The sequence below is a fragment of the Gracilinanus agilis genome, chromosome 5, assembly GCF_016433145.1.
Source record: "Gracilinanus agilis isolate LMUSP501 chromosome 5, AgileGrace, whole genome shotgun sequence".
Taxonomy (NCBI): domain Eukaryota; kingdom Metazoa; phylum Chordata; class Mammalia; order Didelphimorphia; family Didelphidae; genus Gracilinanus; species Gracilinanus agilis.
Window position 1 is genome coordinate 197,162,302 of NC_058134.1, and position 19,452 is coordinate 197,181,753.

The 19,452-nt window shown below is 37.9% G+C and overlaps 1 protein-coding gene across 1 annotated transcript; it reads left to right on the forward strand.

Moving 5' to 3' along the window:
* Positions 1-3,261: 3,261 nt before the first annotated feature.
* On the forward strand, positions 3,262-19,242 carry COPS7A (COP9 signalosome subunit 7A). Its single transcript, XM_044677578.1, has 8 exons — positions 3,262-3,326; positions 3,931-4,135; positions 10,556-10,631; positions 16,300-16,388; positions 16,859-17,061; positions 17,828-17,933; positions 18,135-18,286; positions 18,452-19,242. The coding sequence occupies exons 2-8, from the start codon at positions 3,974-3,976 to the stop codon at positions 18,489-18,491; spliced, it is 828 nt and encodes a 275-aa protein (XP_044533513.1). The 5' UTR covers positions 3,262-3,326; positions 3,931-3,973; the 3' UTR covers positions 18,492-19,242.
* The last annotated feature ends 210 nt before the right edge of the window (positions 19,243-19,452 follow it).

Consider the following 19,452-nt stretch of genomic DNA (forward strand, 5'->3'; position numbering starts at 1 on the left):
GCGCCCTATTTGAATATGCTTCCTTATTTTCAAAAAATTCCCTGTTTATGGTCTATATAAACTTGCAAACAGTAATTTTGTTAATAATTTACTTTGGAATCAGTATAGTTAGCCAAATAGGTGAATTTTTTAATACTCTTTTTTTTAGAAAATTGTACAATAATGAGCACAATAGCTTGTGTAAGTGTTCACCATATACAATGCAAATACAAGCAAAAATGAATTTTTCCTTATTTTAGCCCAGGAGAACATTTTTAATATTAAAAAATCCTTTTTTATATGATTCTGCTTAGTGGGTGATATATTATTTTCCTATTCATGTTTGTATTTTTATGTTTTTGTATGAGTTTGAGGAATAGTAAGAAGGTCAGTTTGGCTGAACTGTAGAGTGCAAGAAATCATAAATTATAAGGCTGGAGAAGCAAGTTAAAGCCAGATGATGAAGGACTTTAAATGCCAACGAAAGGAGTTTTATATTTGATTGTAGAGGCAATATCAGATCTCTATGTAGGAAAATCATTGTTAGGTCTGTGGAGAAAAGATTGGAGTGTGATTGTATTAGTCCAGTTAAGACTGGGTGAAGAGGGAATCATGTGAAGGGTTTGAATTAGGGTGTTGTGTGAGTGGATAGAAGGGAAAGGATTTCAGAAATATGCTAAAAATGTTTTATAGAGATGACAGGATTTGGCAACCACATTACCATTCTTGACTCTTCTTCTTACTCTATGGAATGGTAATGTGGCTGCAAACCCAGGTTTTTTTCTTCACATAAAGAGGGACTTTTGCAAGAGGGATGGGTCTGGACAGAAAGATAATGAATTCTGTTTTGGACATGTTTGAGAAATCCATTTGATATTCCATATTCAGTTGATGATGCACTGGAATTTAAGAGAGAAAATAGGACTGGATGTTTAGATCTGGGGGTCTTCTGCATAGAGATGACAATTGAACCCATGACAGTTGATGAGAGATGATCAAGAAAGAATGTAGAGCTAAAAGAGGTCCAAAGCTTTGGGGTACACCCTCAGTTAATGGTATGACATGGATGATGAATTGGCAGAAGTGTCATAAAATTATTCAGACTGTTAGGAGAAAAGTAGAGAGACCAGTGCCATGGAAATGCTGAGAGAGGAGACTATGGAGATGGTGCTTAGTAGTACCAAAGACTTCAAACAAGGATTTGATTGAGAGGAGAAGGGCCATTAGATTTGGCGATTAAAAATAACTTTGGAGAAGCAGTTCCAATTCTGTGATGAGGTTGGAAGACATTACAGAAGGTTTAAAAAAACAGAAAAAGATCAAAAGGAAAGGAAACTGAGACACTGATTTTTTTTTTTCTAGTTTAATTAGGAAAAGTAGAAGAGGCATAGGATGATAATAGTGGGTGATAGATTCTAGGAAAGGTTTTATAATGATGGGGGAGGTTTGGGCATGTTTGGAAGTAGCAAAAAAGAACCAGAAGATAGGAAGAAATTAAAGTTTAGAAAGAGGTGTTGATGGTGGGTCAGTTTGTTGGAGAAGGCAAGAGGAAAAGAGATTGAAGGTAAAAATAAGAGAATTTGGCTTTGGTGAGAAGAGCTACTTCCTTATCACAGTCTGGAGCAAAGGAAAAATGAGATGGGAAATAATATTGTTGAAAGATAAGGAGGGTTGTTCCACCGATAGAAAAGGAAATTTTTGGTAAATAATGGTGAGGCTAGGGCCTAAGGCAAGGGCAGGGAGGAAGTGCTTTTGTTGGCCTGAAGAGAGAATTTGTTAAAGCCTTTGTGGAGAGAGGAATAGATCAGTTGAAGATCTGTAAAAGAATTGTCTTGCTACCGAAAAGGTCCCTCCTCCCCCCATCTTGAGAAAAACAGATTTATAATGGATCCAATCAGTATGCTTGCACTTGTTTGAAGGAACTAGAGATGTGAAGATTTTGGGATTCCCTTTATGAATACGAAAGAACACTGCCTTTTTCTGCTTGACCCCAGAGGGAGAAATAGGAGCTGCAAAGAGGCATATTTAGACCGCATGCTAGGGAAATTCTCCTAATTATTAAAACTTTTCAAAAAAAGGATTTCAGAGGTTGTGTCTGGCCATTTGTCAGTTACATAGAAGAGATTCCTATTCAGATAGGTGTTTGAATATATAGGCTCCTGAATCCCTTCTTATTTTGTGATTCTTTGATTGTATCCAACAAGAAAAAGTATCACATATTGTCATTTAGTTAGTAAGCATTTGTTAAATACTTAGTGCTAGGTGCTGGGGGAAAATGGCAAAAGACAGTCCCATCTCTCAGGAGCTTACAGTCTAATGTGTGAGGCAACACAAAATCGACTATGTACAAACAAGATATATATAGTTTCAACTGGGGATTTTCAATAAAGACACTAACATTAAAGGGCATCAGGAAAGGTTTCTTGAAGAAAATAGCATGTTAGCTAGGACTTCAAAGAATTCAGGGCAGCCAAAAAGTAGAAATGTGGAGAGAGAGACTGTATTTCAGGCATGGAGAACAGCCAGTGCAAATTCCCAGAGTTAAAAGATGGAATATCTTGTTCAAGAAACAAGGAAACCAATGCCTTTGGATTGAAGAGTTCTTGCTGGGGAGTATTAAGAAGACTAGAAAGGTAGGAAGATGCCAGGTTGTGAAGGGCTTTGAATGCCAAACAGAGAATTTTATATTTGATCCTGGAGTTCATAGGGAGCCACTAGAGTTTATTGATTTGAGGGAATCAGAGAAGACAGTGTCACAGTATGATATGGTCAGATCTGTATTTTAGGAAGAATAATTTGATAATGGAGTAGATAATGGGGAGAAGTCTGAGACAGAAACCAACTAGCAGATACTGTAATAGTCTAGGCATGAGGTGATGTACTAGAATGGTGGCAGTTATCAGAGAGAAGCAGTAGTATAGAAGAGAAGTTATGAAGTTAAAATCAGTAGTACTTAGCAAAAGATTGACTGTGGGGGTAGGAGGTGTGTGAGAGAGTGAGGAACCAATAATAATATTTGGAGTTGAGAATCTAGGTGTCCTCGGAAGTAGGGAATAATTAGAGTAGGGAGGACAAGCTCAGTTTTGCATGTATCAAGTTTATGATGCCTATAGGACATCCAGTTTGAGATATCTAGTAGTTGGAAATTTGAATCTGGAGATTAGGAGAGAGGTTAGGGCTGTACAAGTAGATTTAATAGTCCTCACCATAGATGTGATCATTGAAATCACTGAACTGATGAGATCACCAAGTGAAAAATATATAATCTNTGGTAACGGTTTATAGCAGCTGGCGGAGGTGAGGGAGGGGCCATCCCTCTAAGTGCACCGGAAAAGCGAAGCTGACAGGTAGCCGCTGCCCCGCAGAGCCTGCCGTGGGGCCTCTGGGCTAGAGTCCACAGCCCCTGAGTCGGCCCCCTTAAGGGCGGGAGGGGGGAGGAGGTCGTGGGGGGAGGGGGCGGAGCCCTGCGTGGGCGGGGGTCATGAGGGCTGGGAGGCAAGCAAGGGGCACGTGTCTTGCACGCGCACCCCTCGCCTCGAAGGTTGGGGGGCGGGCGGAGCGGAAGCATCCAATCACTCCCCCTTAACACCACGTTCCAAGGAAAGGAGCTTGTGGTGGGGCCTGGGTGGGGGTGGGGGGGTCAAGGGAGTGGGAAAGGAGCCCACAACCCAGGGATGTGGGGTGTCCCTGGCTCCCTAAACACTGCTCTGATGATTTTTTTCTTAATGAACCTACGTTTGTAAACTCCATGAGGCCCCACTCCCCTATTCTTGGGGAACCTCTTCTTCCCTGCCAGTCCAGGTTCCAATCTGATCTGTGTTGACCGAGCACCCCTGGACCATCGACTCCTGTGTCTCATTCTCACTGACTCCATGCCTTTCCCCACAACTGGCACCCCCCCCTCCCCAATTTGCTCTTCCTGCCTGCTTTCAACCCCCTTCTTCCTTGCAGCTCTAAGGCTCCTGAGCCCAGTGGCCCCCAGCCCAGTCTAGCCATGAGCTCAGAGGTGAAGGTGACAGGGCAGAACCAGGAGCAGTTCCTGCTTCTGGCCAAGTCGGCCAAAGGAGCTGCCCTGGCTACCCTTATCCACCAGGTGCTGGAGGCCCCAGGTGTCTATGTTTTCGGGGAGCTGTTGGATATGCCCAATGTCCGAGAGGTGGGTACCTGGTTTGAGGAGTCCAACAGACCTTCTTATGGAAATTCCATCAGCAATCCTTCCCTCCCTCTTTTAGATTAGAGCAGAGAGCGGCAGTCAGTGACTAGTACTGCTCTTCCCAAATACCTAAAACAAACATGGTCTGTAGAAGTTAGGGTCAAGAGGCCTTTCAGCAACAAAGGCCTCAGGCCTCCAGCTTTTTGTTGAGGTTACAGATATATAAGAGGGTCATTTCTATTATTATTAACGGAGAATTTTAGCTATGCAGATAACAAATGATGAGTAGGGAAAGATGGTTCCTGTTAAAAAGTATGATGTAGGTAAGAAGGGTGACACAGTGGATAGAGTGCTAGTCTGTGGAGTCAGTGGAATCTGAAGTCAGGAAGACTCATCTTCTGGGGTTCAAATCTGGCCTCAGATACTTTATAGCTGTGTGACCCTAGGCAAATCACTTAACCACTGTTGGCTCAATTTCCTCATCTGTAAAATGAGCTACAGAAGGAAATGGCAAACCACTCCAGTATTTTTGCCAAGAAAACCTTAAATGAAGTCACAGAGTTGGAAATGCTGAATAATCAGCAAACAACCAAGGGGCATGAAATCTCCTGGTTTTTTCGATCTTGGGCACAGTTCCATCAGTAAAACATTTTTTGAGCAAGTATCCCAAAATATGTGTATTTATTTTAAAATTACATGCATTAACTACTGTACTAGTAGTAATGCATATACATTTTGAAACATATACAAAACAGGAATTTGAGAAGGATGAGAAAAAAGAAATATTTTGAAATAAAGAAAAAAATTTTAACATTCTCAGTGCAATAAGAGCGCCCTATTTGAATATGCTTCCTTATTTTCAAAAAATTCCCTGTTTATGGTCTATATAAACTTGCAAACAGTAATTTTGTTAATAATTTACTTTGGAATCAGTATAGTTAGCCAAATAGGTGAATTTTTTAATACTCTTTTTTTTAGAAAATTGTACAATAATGAGCACAATAGCTTGTGTAAGTGTTCACCATATACAATGCAAATACAAGCAAAAATGAATTTTTCCTTATTTTAGCCCAGGAGAACATTTTTAATATTAAAAAATCCTTTTTTATATGATTCTGCTTAGTGGGTGATATATTATTTTCCTATTCATGTTTGTATTTTTATGTTTTTGTATGAGTTTGAGGAATAGTAAGAAGGTCAGTTTGGCTGAACTGTAGAGTGCAAGAAATCATAAATTATAAGGCTGGAGAAGCAAGTTAAAGCCAGATGATGAAGGACTTTAAATGCCAACGAAAGGAGTTTTATATTTGATTGTAGAGGCAATATCAGATCTCTATGTAGGAAAATCATTGTTAGGTCTGTGGAGAAAAGATTGGAGTGTGATTGTATTAGTCCAGTTAAGACTGGGTGAAGAGGGAATCATGTGAAGGGTTTGAATTAGGGTGTTGTGTGAGTGGATAGAAGGGAAAGGATTTCAGAAATATGCTAAAAATGTTTTATAGAGATGACAGGATTTGGCAACCACATTACCATTCTTGACTCTTCTTCTTACTCTATGGAATGGTAATGTGGCTGCAAACCCAGGTTTTTTTCTTCACATAAAGAGGGACTTTTGCAAGAGGGATGGGTCTGGACAGAAAGATAATGAATTCTGTTTTGGACATGTTTGAGAAATCCATTTGATATTCCATATTCAGTTGATGATGCACTGGAATTTAAGAGAGAAAATAGGACTGGATGTTTAGATCTGGGGGTCTTCTGCATAGAGATGACAATTGAACCCATGACAGTTGATGAGAGATGATCAAGAAAGAATGTAGAGCTAAAAGAGGTCCAAAGCTTTGGGGTACACCCTCAGTTAATGGTATGACATGGATGATGAATTGGCAGAAGTGTCATAAAATTATTCAGACTGTTAGGAGAAAAGTAGAGAGACCAGTGCCATGGAAATGCTGAGAGAGGAGACTATGGAGATGGTGCTTAGTAGTACCAAAGACTTCAAACAAGGATTTGATTGAGAGGAGAAGGGCCATTAGATTTGGCGATTAAAAATAACTTTGGAGAAGCAGTTCCAATTCTGTGATGAGGTTGGAAGACATTACAGAAGGTTTAAAAAAACAGAAAAAGATCAAAAGGAAAGGAAACTGAGACACTGATTTTTTTTTTTCTAGTTTAATTAGGAAAAGTAGAAGAGGCATAGGATGATAATAGTGGGTGATAGATTCTAGGAAAGGTTTTATAATGATGGGGGAGGTTTGGGCATGTTTGGAAGTAGCAAAAAAGAACCAGAAGATAGGAAGAAATTAAAGTTTAGAAAGAGGTGTTGATGGTGGGTCAGTTTGTTGGAGAAGGCAAGAGGAAAAGAGATTGAAGGTAAAAATAAGAGAATTTGGCTTTGGTGAGAAGAGCTACTTCCTTATCACAGTCTGGAGCAAAGGAAAAATGAGATGGGAAATAATATTGTTGAAAGATAAGGAGGGTTGTTCCACCGATAGAAAAGGAAATTTTTGGTAAATAATGGTGAGGCTAGGGCCTAAGGCAAGGGCAGGGAGGAAGTGCTTTTGTTGGCCTGAAGAGAGAATTTGTTAAAGCCTTTGTGGAGAGAGGAATAGATCAGTTGAAGATCTGTAAAAGAATTGTCTTGCTACCGAAAAGGTCCCTCCTCCCCCCATCTTGAGAAAAACAGATTTATAATGGATCCAATCAGTATGCTTGCACTTGTTTGAAGGAACTAGAGATGTGAAGATTTTGGGATTCCCTTTATGAATACGAAAGAACACTGCCTTTTTCTGCTTGACCCCAGAGGGAGAAATAGGAGCTGCAAAGAGGCATATTTAGACCGCATGCTAGGGAAATTCTCCTAATTATTAAAACTTTTCAAAAAAAGGATTTCAGAGGTTGTGTCTGGCCATTTGTCAGTTACATAGAAGAGATTCCTATTCAGATAGGTGTTTGAATATATAGGCTCCTGAATCCCTTCTTATTTTGTGATTCTTTGATTGTATCCAACAAGAAAAAGTATCACATATTGTCATTTAGTTAGTAAGCATTTGTTAAATACTTAGTGCTAGGTGCTGGGGGAAAATGGCAAAAGACAGTCCCATCTCTCAGGAGCTTACAGTCTAATGTGTGAGGCAACACAAAATCGACTATGTACAAACAAGATATATATAGTTTCAACTGGGGATTTTCAATAAAGACACTAACATTAAAGGGCATCAGGAAAGGTTTCTTGAAGAAAATAGCATGTTAGCTAGGACTTCAAAGAATTCAGGGCAGCCAAAAAGTAGAAATGTGGAGAGAGAGACTGTATTTCAGGCATGGAGAACAGCCAGTGCAAATTCCCAGAGTTAAAAGATGGAATATCTTGTTCAAGAAACAAGGAAACCAATGCCTTTGGATTGAAGAGTTCTTGCTGGGGAGTATTAAGAAGACTAGAAAGGTAGGAAGATGCCAGGTTGTGAAGGGCTTTGAATGCCAAACAGAGAATTTTATATTTGATCCTGGAGTTCATAGGGAGCCACTAGAGTTTATTGATTTGAGGGAATCAGAGAAGACAGTGTCACAGTATGATATGGTCAGATCTGTATTTTAGGAAGAATAATTTGATAATGGAGTAGATAATGGGGAGAAGTCTGAGACAGAAACCAACTAGCAGATACTGTAATAGTCTAGGCATGAGGTGATGTACTAGAATGGTGGCAGTTATCAGAGAGAAGCAGTAGTATAGAAGAGAAGTTATGAAGTTAAAATCAGTAGTACTTAGCAAAAGATTGACTGTGGGGGTAGGAGGTGTGTGAGAGAGTGAGGAACCAATAATAATATTTGGAGTTGAGAATCTAGGTGTCCTCGGAAGTAGGGAATAATTAGAGTAGGGAGGACAAGCTCAGTTTTGCATGTATCAAGTTTATGATGCCTATAGGACATCCAGTTTGAGATATCTAGTAGTTGGAAATTTGAATCTGGAGATTAGGAGAGAGGTTAGGGCTGTACAAGTAGATTTAATAGTCCTCACCATAGATGTGATCATTGAAATCACTGAACTGATGAGATCACCAAGTGAAAAATATATAATCTTGTTAAGGTCTACATGGAATTAAGCAAGTTGGTTATATATAAATATATGTATATATTTATAAGGATATATATGTATATATATATGTATATATATACATATATATATATCCTTTTGGAGTGGGAAGAGACCAATAATGAGGCCATCAAACATTAGGCCAAATAAGAGATGTTAAGGTGTCTGAACTAGGATGTTTTATGAGTAGACAGAAGGGGAAGAAAGAATTCTAGAGATGTACAGATAGAAATGACTGTTTTTGGCAACTATTTGGATATGTGGGATGAGAGAAAGTGAGGAGTCAAGAATGACAACAAGTTAACCCCAGTGACTAGAAGGAAGGTTTGAAGAGATCCAGTAACATATATAGAGGGGCAAGGGCCAAATAGAAACAAGACCTACTCACATTCTCTGACTCATTAGAATAACAAAATCCCAGAATTAGGAGGGAAGAGGCTACCTAGTCCAGTTCTTCTGCCAACCAAGCACTGCTTTGTATTACATATAGTGACTCACTACCTCCATAGGCAGTCCATTCCATTTTTAAACATCTAATTAATCCTTGACCATGGTGATGAGAGAATAATAAGATGGGCTTAGCTCTATAAAAATTCTAAACAAGCTGTGGAGATTTCTCCCTTAACCAGTCTTTGACAGTGTGGTACTTTGATCTTTCATTTTAAAGGGTCTGTTTAAGGCAAGTTTATGTATGTCTTGACCTAGTGACATTATTATTATTCTAATTAGAAAATTAACCTTTGACCAGAAAATGAAAAGGTTCACACATTATCCAGAATCCCCTGGTTTTCTTTGGAATTCTTCACAGAATTATAACCATCTCAACAGTAACTTTCAGATACCAACATTTTAGTTAATATATTCCAACCTATTCTTCCCCATAGCTATAGACCCACTGACCAACTTTTTTTTTTTAACATTTATTAATATTCATTTTTAACATGGTTACATGATTCATGCTCCTCCTTTCCCCTTCCACTGACCAACTTTTAAAGGAGGATGAGGATATTGATATAGGGAATAAAATTCCTTGGAAGGAAAGTATAATTTTTGGTGCTTTGAAACAAGTACCCTCATCACAAATTTTTGCCCTTGTTTTGTGTTCCTAGTAGGTACTCCACATGACATATATTTTCGTTTTTACATATACCCTTCCCTCTCAGGTATGTCTAGGTAAGGGCTTTTGCCCTGAGGGTCAAAATGACATGCACATCTGTCCCAAATTATCATCAAGGAAACTGATACACTGGTTACTATAGCTTTGTAAAGGTAAGAGTAAAAGCCTAGGGTGGTTGTCATCTTCAGGGGTTGATTGAACTCATCCTGGCATCACTCTATATGCTGTATATATAGACATAGAACATGAAAAGATTCCAAACTAAAGATATTATGAGCTGATCATTCTGCCTTTTCAGGCTAGTTTTTGGTGGAGAGAATGTTGTTGCTGGCCTCTGCCCTTTGTTTTCTGTAGGATAGAATTACAAAGTTTCATTTTACAACAATTGCAGCTAGCATTTATTGAGTTGGGCTTGTACCCAACATAGATTGTACCCAACAGATCAGATTTGGGACAGACCTTAGAAATAATCTATTTCACCTTGTGTTGGGTATGAATCCTTACGTGATTATCTAACCTTTGCCAAAAGAACTCTAGTAACAAGAATTCACTAGGCCTTGCTACTTTTTTGGGAGTTTTAGACGGTGTTAGACTCTATGACATATACAAAAGAAGTGAAGACATGATCCCTCCCGCCTCAGGAATTTTTAGTCTCCCTGAAAGAGAAAAGATAAGCAAACAAAATAATGAGAAAATCGTTATTCTTCCAGTCATCATTGACCAAGCACCTACTAAGTTTTTGGCAGTGCCAGCCCACTAGAGAAATTGGGAATATATTTAGAGAAGTGAAAGAACGACAAACAAAAGAGGAAGTTAAGTAATAATAAAAGGTAGTGTGATTCAGTCCTAGAATAAGCAATACAGATAATTAGTAGGAATTTAGAGAAAGAAAAATCAGCATGATTGTAGGATGGCTTCAGATAGAAGATGAGAATTAAATTTGGCCTTAAAGGATGAGTAGGATGTAGATTAAAGGTAGATATTCCAGGTCAGCAGGTGGGATTGGGGGAAACTGGGACATATACAAAAGAAGTAGGCAGGAATGAGGATAGAGGACTTTAAGGACATTGATGAAACTAGGCCCATTATAGTGGAGATTGTTGAATAATAGTGGGAGACAGGGTTAGATAAATAGGGTGGGGGCAGATATGAGTTCAAAATAACATAAATGTTGGCAATTATGAAATAACTTTTTCTGTGATCTTATCTCCTCTAGCTGGCAGAGAGTGACTTCGCTCCCACTTTCCGGCTTCTCACAGTGTTTGCTTATGGAACATATGCAGACTACTTAGGTAAGCAGAGGGTCTGGAGAGATAGGATGGGACCAAGGAGGGAGAGAGGGGCAGAGAAGCATAGTCTTTCCTGGGAACATCTTGTTGGAAATTCATTCCTAGGACACTGCTCAGTGTTAAACTCGTAGGGGACATTTATATATTATTTTGTATTTTAGTTTTTTGTGTATGTATTACCTTTTACTAAACTTTAAGTTCCTTGGTGGCAGAAATCTTACCTAAACCATACCTAGCACTGTGTTCTATATAAAATAGGTATTTAATAGATGTTTCCTGAATTCCAGTTGAATTTGTTGAATAAGTATATTGGGGGCCAAAACCTAGAATGGCATGAGAGACTCAGGTCTGGGTAGTGAGTAAAGGAGAATTAAGGCCTCAGTTCAGCTTTGAGTAATCAAGTCCCCATTCATAAGACTTGATTTCCAGTTGCTAATGTGTTTTCCCTAGCTTTATGACTATAGGCAAGTCAGCTTCCCAGACCATCAATTTCTTCTTCTATAAAATGTGGATAGTAATATTTGTACTACTCACAAGTGGATCAAATGAGAAACATGTGCTTTGTTGTTTTTTTTTAATTCAATTTTCTTTTCACTTCTAAGTTCTTTCCCCATCAATTAAGAAGACAAAAAAAAAAAAAACCCAAGACCCATTATAGTAGTTATATAGAACAAGTTTCTTCATTAGCTATACTCAAACCAAAAAAAAGGCAATAGAAATAAATAGAAAAAAGTATGATTTGATCTGTACTCTTGAATCCATTAGTTCTCTATTTGGAAGTAGTTAGCATGTTTCATCATGCTTTTGGAATTATAGTTGTTCACTAAGTGTTGATCAGTAACTAAATCTTTCAAATTGATTATCTTCACATATTGCTGTTATTTTACAAATTATTCTCCTGGTTCTGCTCACTTTACTTTTCATCAGTTTATACAAGTCTTCTCATATTTTTTTTTTTAAACCTTTACCTTCCGTCTTGGAGTCAATACTGTGTATTGGCTCCAAGGCAGAAGAGTGGTAAGGGCAAGGCAGTGGGGGTCAAGTGACTTGCCCAGGGTCACACAGCTGGGAAGTGTCTGAGGCCAGATTTGAACCTAGGACCTCCCATCTCTAGGCCTGGCTCTCAATCCACTGAGCTACCCAGCTGCCCCTTCTCATATTTTTTTTAAACCATCCCTTTCATTATTTCTGACAGATAATTTCTTCCATGCTCCATCAATTTGCTTATGATATCACTTTTTATGTCTAAATCATATACCCATTTTGAATTTATCTTGGCGTATGATGTCAATGTTGATCTCTACCTACTTTCTTTCTAGTTTTCCCAAAAATGTTTGTCAAATAGGGAGTTATTGCCCCCTGGTAGCTGGGATCTTTTGATTTATCAAATAGTAGATTAATGTGTTCATTTGTTTTTGTGTATTGTATACTTAATCTGTTCCCCTGATCAACCTCTCTTTTTGTAATCTAGTACTAAATTGTTTTTGAATGATTTTAGTTTCATAATATAATTTGAGATCTGGTACTGCTTGTCCCCTTTCTTTCTATTTTTTTTTCCCATTAATTCTCTTGATATTCTTGACCTTATATTCTTCCAGATGAATTTTGTTATTTTTTCTAGCTCTATGAAGTAATTTTTGGTAAATTTATTGGCATGGCACTGAATAAGTACATTAATTTAAGTAGCATTGTCATTTTTATTATATTGGCTTAGCCTACCTATGACCAATTCATATTTCTCAGACTATTTAGATGCTATTACTTGTATGAAGTATTTTATAAATGTATTCATAAATTCCTATGTGTCTTTATGGGTAGATTCCCAAGTATTTTGTCTGTAATTATTTTAGGTGAATGTTCTCTTTCTGTCTCTTTTTTCTGGGTTGTATTAGTAACATATAGAAATGCTGATGATTTATGTGAGTTTATTTTATATCCTACAACTTTGCTGAAGTCGTTTTGATTAGTTTTTTAGTTGACTCTCTAGGGTTTTCTAAGTAAACCATTTCATCTGCAAAAAAATGATGGTTTTGTTTCCTCATTGCCTATGCTTATTCCTTAAATTTTTTTCTTGTTTTATTGTCATAGCTAGCATTTTCACTACAGTACTGAATAATGGTAATAATAGATGTTCTTGCTTCACCCCAAATTGATTTGAAAGACCCCTTATCCTTATTACAGATAATTCCTGATCTTGGTCTTTGATGGATACTACTTAACATTTTAGGGAAAGTTCCATTTATTCCTTTAGTTTCTACTATTTTTTTTAAACAAGAATAAGTAGTGTATTTTATTAAAAGTTTATCCTGCATCTTTTGAAATGATCATGATTTTGTTGTTTTGTTATTAATATGATCAATTATGCTTATAATTTTCCTAATGTTGAACCATTCCTAGTATATAAATCCAGATTTATGATAGTATATGATCTTAGTGCTATATTGCTATAATCTCCTAGCTAGTATTTTATTAAAATTTTTGTATCATTCATTAGGGAAATTATTCTCTAGTTTTCCTTCTCTGTTTTAACTTCCTGTTTTGGTTTAGATAATATTTGTATCATGAAAGAATTTGGTAGGACCCCTTCTTTACTTGTTTTTCCAGTTTTTTGTAGTTTTAGAATTAGTTGTTCTCTTATTGTTTGGCAGAATTCACTCTTAAATACATCTGGGTTTTTTTTCCCTTAAGGTGCTAATTTATGACTTGTTTAATTTCTTTTCCTGAGGTAAGGTTATTTAAGTATTCTATTTCCTATTCTTTTAATATGGACAGTTTATATTTTTATAAATATTCATCCATTTCATATAGATTATCAATTTTATTGGCATTTAGATTGCTTTTATTTCATCCTTTTTGGTTGTGAATTCACCTTTTTCATTTTTGAAGCTGATAATTTGGTTTTTTTATTAAAAATCAAATTAGTCAGTGGTTTATTTTATTTTTTTAAAACAGCTTCTAGTTTTGCTTATTAATTCAGTGATTTTTTTTTAACTTTCAGTTTTGTTAAGTGCCCCTTTGATTTTCAGAATTACTATTTTGGTGTTTAAATTAGTATTTAAAAAAAATTTAATCCCGTTACTTTTATTATCAATTACTAAGTATCAGTTCCAAGGCAAAAGAGTGGTAAGGGCTGGGCAATTGGGGTTAAGTGACTTGATCTACCCTTTCTCTTTTATTGATATAAATGCTTAGAGACATAAAATTTCTCCTAAATACTGCTTTGGTTGCATATAAATTTTGATATGTTGTCTCATTGTTGTCAATATTTTTAGTAAAGTTGTTTCTCTGATTTGTTCTTTAACCCATCCATTCTTTAGGATTAAGTTATGTAGTTTGCAATTAATTTTTAATCTATGCTTCAAAGGCCCATTGTTGAAAAGAATTTTTATTATAGTCAGAAAAACATGCGTTTCCTATTTCTGCATTTGTTTGTTAGGATTTTGTGCACTAATACTTAGTCAAGTTTTGTGAAGATGCTGTGCACAGTTGAAATAGACAGAGTCCTTTTTATTCCCTTTCAGTATTTTCCAGTATTTTCCTAACTTCTCCAAAATTTTATTCATCTTCTTAACTTCTTTCTTGCTTATTTTATGGTTAGATTTATCTAGGTCTAAGAGGAGCAAATTGAAATTTAATTTTTCCTTTAAGAATTCAGATGCTATATCATCTGGTGCATATTTGTAGAGTATTGCTATTAATTGTTTATGATACTTTTAAGAAAAATGTAGTTTCATTATTTTAATTAGATCTATATTTGCTTTTCCTTCATATAAGATGATGATTGCCACTCCTGCCTTTTTTACTTTAACTGAAGTATAACAGATTCTGTTCCAGAACCTTATTTTAACTCTATATGTATTTTTATGTTAAAATGTGTTTCTTGTAGATCACAAATTGTTGGATTCTTGTTTCTAATCTGTTGTTATCTTCTTCTGTTTTTTGGGTGAGTTCATCCCATTCATAGTCACAGTTATGATAGTTAACTGTACATTTCCCTCCATCTCTTTTTTTTATCCTGTTCTAAGGGTTTTTTTTTCTTCTTTTGACTTCTACCTCTTTTAATCTATTCTTCCCCTCATTTCCCATCCCCTCTTTTAACCATTTTCCCTCCTATTTTCCTATTGAGCAAGATGAATTTCTGTAGCTAGCTACACATGTATGTATATTCTTCCCTCTTTGAATCAGTTAAGATTGGCTCTCTATCCAATAGCTCCTATCACTATATAACTCTTCTTTGTGCACCATATTTATTGAAGTTATTTTCCCCATTCTTCTCCATTTCATCTTCCAGTATATCCCTTTTCCTCACCCTTCCATTCTTCTTTTGAGATTATTAAAATGTAATAAAATCATACCCAAGCCCTCTGTCTAATTAGACTTTCTCTCAGACCCCTGGTAATGGTGAAGTTCTAAGGGGGTTACTTGATTCATCTTTCCATATAAAAATGTAATAGTTTAACCTTATTTATTAATCCCTTATTATTTCTCACTTATCTTTATTTTAGATTTATCTTAAAAGTCATGTGTTTGAATGTCAGATTTTCTATTCAGCTCTAGTCTTTTTTACCATGAATTCTTGAAAGTCTTTTATTTCATTAAATATCAATTTTCCCTACATTGAATTGTACTCAGTTTTGCTGGGAAAGTTGTTCTTGGTTGTAATCCTAGAGCCTTTACTTTCTAGAATATCATATTCCATACCCTTCTTTTATTTATAGGCATGGCTACTAAATCTTGTATGGTCCTGAGTGTGGCTCTACAGTACTTAAATTCTTTTTTTATAGCTGCTTGCAGTATTTTCTCCTTGTCTTGAGACACCTGGATTTTGGTTATAATAGCTATTACTGGGATTTTATTTATTTTTTACAGGGGTGATTTCTACTTTGCCTTCTGATTCTAAGATATTTGGGCAGTTTTCCTTTATAATGTCTTGAAATTATAGGCTTTTTTTCCATATAATTAAGGTAGTGCAATAATTCTTTTTTTCTTTTAAACCCTTACGTCCTATCTTAGAGTTGATGCGAGTATTGGTTCCAAGGCAGAAGAGTGATAAAGGATATAATTATATTTAAGTGACTTGCCCAGAGGGTCACATAGCTAGACAGTATCTGAGGCCAGATTTGAATTTATATTCTCCTAATTCCAGGCCTGGCACTCTATCCACTGATATATTTACCTGCTAGTCCAATAATTCTTTTTTTTTCCCCTAGTCCTTTATTCTTAAAATATCTCCCCCAATCAGTTTTCTAGGTCATTTTTTTGTGTGTGAGATGTTTTACATTTTCTTCTCTATGTTTTCAGTCTTTTGCCTTCATTTTATTAGTTTTTTATGTCTCATGCAGTTATTAACTTCAGTTTGATTACTTCTAATTTTCAAGAGGTTATTTTCATTAGTGAGGTTTTTGTATCTCTTTTTACCAAGTTGTTAATTCCCTTTTCATATTTCTTCTATAGCATTCACTTGATTTTTTAAAAATCATTTTTTAGTGCCTTCAGTAACTATTCTAGGAATTCTTGTTGGGTATATGTCCAGTCTGTATTTTTCTTTTAACCTTTTCTTATAGATGTTTTTAAGTAATTGTTTCCTTTGTTTGAGTCTTGAGCTTCTCTGTCACCATAATAGCTACTTATAGGTTGTGCTTTAAAACCATTTATTCTTTTGTTTTTCTAGCTGAAGCCCGGAACTTGCCCCCCCTCACAGAGGCTCAAAAGAACAAGCTGAGGCATCTATCAGTTGTCACACTGGCTGCCAAGGTCAAGGTAGGCTGTGGGTGCAACCTCACTACTACTTATCCTTTCATCCATGTTTCCAGTATGATGTTATCTGTATTCCCTTTTAGAGAGAATATATTATGGGAAGGGAATCTCTGACCCAACTGTTAGTCTCATTTTCCTCATGACATTTCTCATTATACACATCCATACAGGGGGGTAGACTGAGGACCCCTCAATATCCCAGATGCTATAGACAACATGAGGACTTAGCCTTTGTGGGATTGCTATCTTGGAAAAATAGGCAAGCATGAGTGGGGGTGGGGAGATATACAAAAGGAAGATTAAAAAAACTCCAACTTCATATGCCAATGAGGAAAGAAAGAGCCTTTTTTCTGTTCCCTTCAGCTTCTGAAATAAGGATGACATGTAGGCTAGATGGGTAATAAGTTCCTTTAGGACATTTACATCACCCCCTTTTCTTTTTTTATGATTTCTTTCCATTCTTATGATTTCAGTGTATCCCATATGCAGTGCTTCTAGAAGCACTAGCTCTACGAAATGTTCGGCAACTAGAGGACCTGGTGATTGAGGCTGTGTATGCAGATGTACTTCGAGGCTCCCTGGACCAGAGGAACCAGCGGCTTGAAGTGGATTATAGCATTGGGCGTGATATCCAGCGCCAGGATCTCAGTTCCATTGCTCAGACCCTTCAGGAATGGTGAGACTTTATCCAGGAACAGTAGGGGCCACCTCTGTGATGTTTATAAAAGGGGCTTGGTCCTTTAAGATAGAGCAGAAAAGAGGGACTTCAGAAATGGCTGACCTGGAGCAGGCAAAAGAACAATATGCACCAGTGGAGCAAAAGAGTCTGGCAGAAGTCTGCCATTATCATTTTCCTGGCAGTTACAAATAGAGTAGTATCAGGAGAGAAATAAAAATGATATGGAAATGTGGGTTAGATCCAAAGTCCCTGAGATGGTGGTTGGGATAGAGGCGAAAAGATGGTGCTACCTTAAGAATGGCTTGTTGTGGAATGTTAATCATCTAACTCAGCCCTGACATCTCAGTTATTGACTGCTCGACATCTTTCTATTGTAGTCCTCCTGAGTCTTGTAGATTTCTCTCCACCATGCCTCTAATCCGTGTTTCCTATTTTGTATCCCCTCTGATTCCATCTCATCTCAGGCCCCTATGTTCATGTTGTTCTGTTTTCCCCTCAATACTCCTTGCCCCATTTCCTCTTCAGTATCTGACCCTTACTGTACTCTATATTCTCTCATTCCATGTGTTTTCATTCCCATCTCCCTTTGGGGATTTCATTGGTTCCCCAGATGGCTTTCAGATTGATACTTCTAAGATTAAAACTGTGGAACCTTGCACCTTGGCAAAGTTTGGATCCCAGAACCCAGGGTTCCCTTCAGACCAAGGGATTCATCTATCCCAACAATACTCCTGGAACACATTCTTTCCCTCTTTCCATGCAGGTGTATGGGCTGTGAAGTAGTGTTGTCAGGCATTGAGGAGCAGGTGAGCCGTGCCAACCAGCATAAAGAACAACAGCTGGGCCTAAAGCAGCAGATTGAGAGTGAGGTGAGCAGTGTATGGAGCAGGGTACAGGTTCTAGGGAGGGGGCCAGGTATAACTTGTGTGCTCCATATCCTGAAGGGTGAAGTTAGGTTTGTACAAGAGTAGTGGAGTAGTGAATTTAGCTGTAGAAAATGGTGAGCAGAGAGCAAAGGGCACAGTGGGATTCAGAGGGCTATGACACCATTGTTGTTCCTACCTTGGCAGGTGGCCAACCTAAAGAAAACCATCAAGGTAACGACAGCTGCAGCTGCTGCAGCCACATCCCAGGATCCAGAGCAACACCTGACAGAGCTGAGGGAGCCTGCTCCAGGCACCAACCAGCGTCAGCCCAGCAAGAAGGCTTCTAAGGGAAAAGGGTGAGCCTACCCAGTAGAAATTCCATATTGCCTGGGATTTTAGTTGCTTTAAAATCTAGGAATCTGGCTCCTCCAATCAGTCATTTGGGGGAGGTACAAGAAGCCTTAGGATCGGAGGTTTCCAAACCTTCATGCTCAATCTCTCTTTTCTCCTTCTTGAACTAGGCTACGCAGCAGCGCCAAGATCTGGTCCAAATCAAACTGAAAGGACTGTCATTTCACCTTGGGGGATCTGGGGACTGACTGCCAGCCCCTTTTGAATCATGCCCCACTTACCACTTCCCTAGGTCTGAGCCCCAACCTCTCCCTGCCCCAATCCCCATGGCTAATTTATACCTCCTTGGGAGGAGGCAAGTACAGGCCATGTTTCTCTCTCATCCTCATGTTGTGTATAACCGTATTTTGTGTGCATATTCTTTCCCTTCCTCCTCAAAGGCCTTTATGACTGTGTCCTTGTCTATAACTGGTTGGATGTCTGGGGTTGTGCATGTCATTTGTGTATCCCTCTTCCAGTACCTCTACCCCTTGCATGAATGTTTCCCTCTTGCCCCTTGACTCTTGGGGGTATCCAAAGAGCCTTAGATTCGCCTACTCTTTTCCCTTCTCCTGGGAATTCTGGGAGCCAATCCATTATCCCAGGGTTCTCCTGGGAAACCCACCCCCTATAATCCTGGACATTCTGGGATTGTTTCCTCCTGTCCCTACTTCCCCCTCAGGAGCACTGCTGCCTGGCTCAACCCCAGAACCCATAGAGACTGCTGCTGCTCGAGGGAATGTTGGAAGAAGTTTCCTGCCTACTATTGGGCATCCTGGGAAAGCCCAACAGAGCCCCTCAAGGATTATTTGTTTTTCTTTGGCAGGGTGGGATATGAATTGTATTTAAAAAAAAAAAGTCTGCGTGTGCGTGTATACACAGACACAAATGACTCAAATAAATCGAAGAAGATCTATATGAATCTCTCCAGAGTTGAGCCTCCTCTGTTTATGGAATGTTTGCAAGAGGAGAATCATTAACTCTCTCTAAGCCTAGTGCTGGAAAGACTAGAGAGCTGTGTGGAGAGCCTCCAGCCTGGCCACAGAGGGATGGAGGGATAGGAGTTGGAGTCTAGCACAGCATCATGGGAATGACAAATGGCCCAGGATCTCTAGGGGAATCTAAGAGAAAA